This window comes from Stegastes partitus, unplaced genomic scaffold, assembly GCF_000690725.1.
Source record: "Stegastes partitus isolate 25-593 unplaced genomic scaffold, Stegastes_partitus-1.0.2 Scaffold119, whole genome shotgun sequence".
NCBI classification, from domain to species: Eukaryota; Metazoa; Chordata; class Actinopteri; family Pomacentridae; genus Stegastes; species Stegastes partitus.
Genome location: NW_007577850.1, coordinates 559,678 through 562,353, shown reverse-complemented (window position 1 = coordinate 562,353; position 2,676 = coordinate 559,678). Strand labels below are relative to the sequence as shown.

General features: G+C 34.5%; 1 protein-coding gene across 1 annotated transcript in view; it reads left to right on the top strand.

The window, feature by feature from the left end:
* exoc3l4 (exocyst complex component 3-like 4) overlaps positions 1-2,676 on the top strand; it is a 40,684-nt gene that overhangs the window by 21,139 nt on the left and 16,869 nt on the right. Inside the window, exon 8 of the mRNA XM_008278277.1 lies at positions 67-231. Within this exon, the coding sequence (XP_008276499.1) occupies positions 67-231 (165 nt within the window). The remainder of the gene's footprint in view (positions 1-66; positions 232-2,676) is intronic.

Below are 2,676 nucleotides of genomic sequence, written 5' to 3'. Positions count from 1 at the left end.
GATGGATGGATGGATGATTCTGGTTCTGGTAACTGTCGTTTTATTTCGTGTGCCGCTGCGGTTCAGAGGTTTGTCCACCAGGAGGCAGCAGAGCTCCGTGTTTTCTCATCTGCTCTGTTTGTCTCCACAGAAAGTGAAATCCAACGGCATCAACTCGCGTAAAATTGACGCTCAGCTGGAGGTGAAAGTGATTTCTTCCTGCCTGGAGGAGCTGAAGCAGTTTCCAGACAAGTTTGTTCACACAGAAACACACAAACTACGACTGTTAGAGTTATTACCGTCTTATATAGAAACACTGAACCGAGCAGACACGTGATGTTATAGACACATTTACTCTTTTTGCAGTGTTAAGATCATTTTAATCTTTTCTCTGCAGGGTTTCAATACATTTCTGGATCTAATTTTCATGAAGACATTGTTTAACCGTCTGAACTCTGGCGCAGTTAGAATTAATCAGGAAAAATGTCATTATTTTTATTATGAGTTGCTTTTTTTGTTGACTATCAAAATAAACTTTTTTCCAAATGCCTGCAGGTGTTACCAACACTGGAAATAATTAAATGGTGCCTCTACAAAATATAAATATTAACCTATTTCCATTTTCTTTACTCCTGTCTGCTCTGTCGAAACACTGCCTGCAGTTCAGCTGAAAACACTCTGAATTTTTTTACCATGTGACTGTTGGTCACAGCTGACTTGTTCATGACTTCTCGGTTGTGCCGAGTTGCTCTGAATTTTTAGTTTTTTTACAGAATCTGGTGTGAGCCAAAGGTTTTTTTTAAGCAAATTTTTTTTTAAATAAAGTGATAAAATGTCGTCATTTTAAGTTTAGATTTGGGTAATTTTCCCAACAAAACATGATGTTATGCGTGAAACATTTAAGGACTGTTGTAAAGTTAAATATCTGACAATTTTTTCTGTTTTTACAGTTTTTGGTTTTGATTAAAGGTGTAATTTTGGTGATTTTTTGTTTTGTTTTAAACCTTTCAAAGCTGTCGGTGAGGTTTGTGGTTCATAGAATTAAAGAAGGCCACAAACATATAAACAGATATTTTACTGACTGTCTTTCACACTAATTATAGATTATATCGTAAAATATTCTCGCAGCATGACTCTGAAATATCTCAGCAATTATCAGATGGATTGCCTTGAATTTATTACAAATATTCTTGTTCTCCTCCAGATCAACTCAAGTTTTCATCCAGTGGTGCAGAAAAACCTCAAAAACAGCAATTATTTATGTTAATTACCCAGCTCTGTCTCATTTAGTCAAGAATAATAGACTTTTTTGTTAATTAAATGATCAGAAATCACAGTATTTCAGTTAAAGTAGCACCAACTTGTTGCTTTTACTGCACGCAGACCAGATATCGTCCATTGTGAAGCAGCAGAAACTCGCTTTAAGATGATTTTTTTTACCCAAAAACTCATTAACCTTCCTTTACTTTATTATTCGTCTGACAGTTAATTTGTCAGTGAGGCGTCAAAGGTCACAAGTCAGCTGAAGGCCAGAAGACAAATAAAGTCACCGTGGGAGGAAGATTCAGCTCAAATGTTAAGTTTATCTGAAGATATTGACGTAGAGGAAGAAGAACAACAAACCAAAACAAACAGAATCAAAAACAGGATCCTGACCTCTGAGCACATTTCAGTCTTAAGTAACTTAAGAAAACCCTCTGAGGGTCATGAGTCTGTTCTTGTTATTGCAATAACTCATAATGAGGAGGTGACATTTCCTCTGCAGCCTTTTGTATTTTTTTTAATCTCTGCAGCAGGAAAATGGAAACACAGATAAACTCAGTTAGTTTAAAACCACCAATAAACCGAAAAAAAACGGTAAAAATAAATGTTTGCAGAATATCAACAAAGTCAACATGTGGAATCTAGATAAGAGGAATATTTATGGATTTATTAGCGGCTGTTACAGATTGTTGTGATTTATTACTGTCTATATAAATGCAAATTACCTAATGTGGGACATTAACACGAGCAGTATGTTGCCAAAAGTATGTGGACACCCTAACATGTTATTGGGCACTCTGATGCTAGGAATATGTCCACATACTTTTGGTCACTTAGTATATTTTTCATCATGTGTGAAAACTTTCCTGATTGTAGTTCAGTTTTCATCCTTTTTTTTTCTCTTCTGTAATGCTTTTTAAAAATTTTCAGCTGTGGTCTGTAAATTTCAACTCAACAGCAACAAACACTTAGAGATTTTTTAGCTGCGTTTGCATCCTGGCACACAATTCACTCAAATGCAGGTGTTTTGTTTTGTTTTTCTTTTCTTGAATCAACCGACATTGAAATAGTTTAATAAGTTCTCAGATGAGGCCTCATTTTTGTAGTTTCTTCACATTTGTTTTTGCTCATTTTGATAATCAGTAGTTAGAGAAGTTGTTCTATTTCTTATTTTAATATTTCAGCTGCAAGTGATAACTTTTGTTGACTCGTGTCCACATACTTTTGGCCACATTTTGTGTTTTTTTCCATCAAAACTTTATGTTTAATGTCAAACTGCTTTAATTTGGCTCACTTGCAATGCATTAGGTGTTTTTATTTTCTTTCTTTAATCAAACAACATGAAACAGGTCAATATTTTCTCAGATTACGCCTCATTTTTGTAATTTATTCTTCATTTTTGCAAACATTTTTTTTTGCTAACTTTGAAAATCA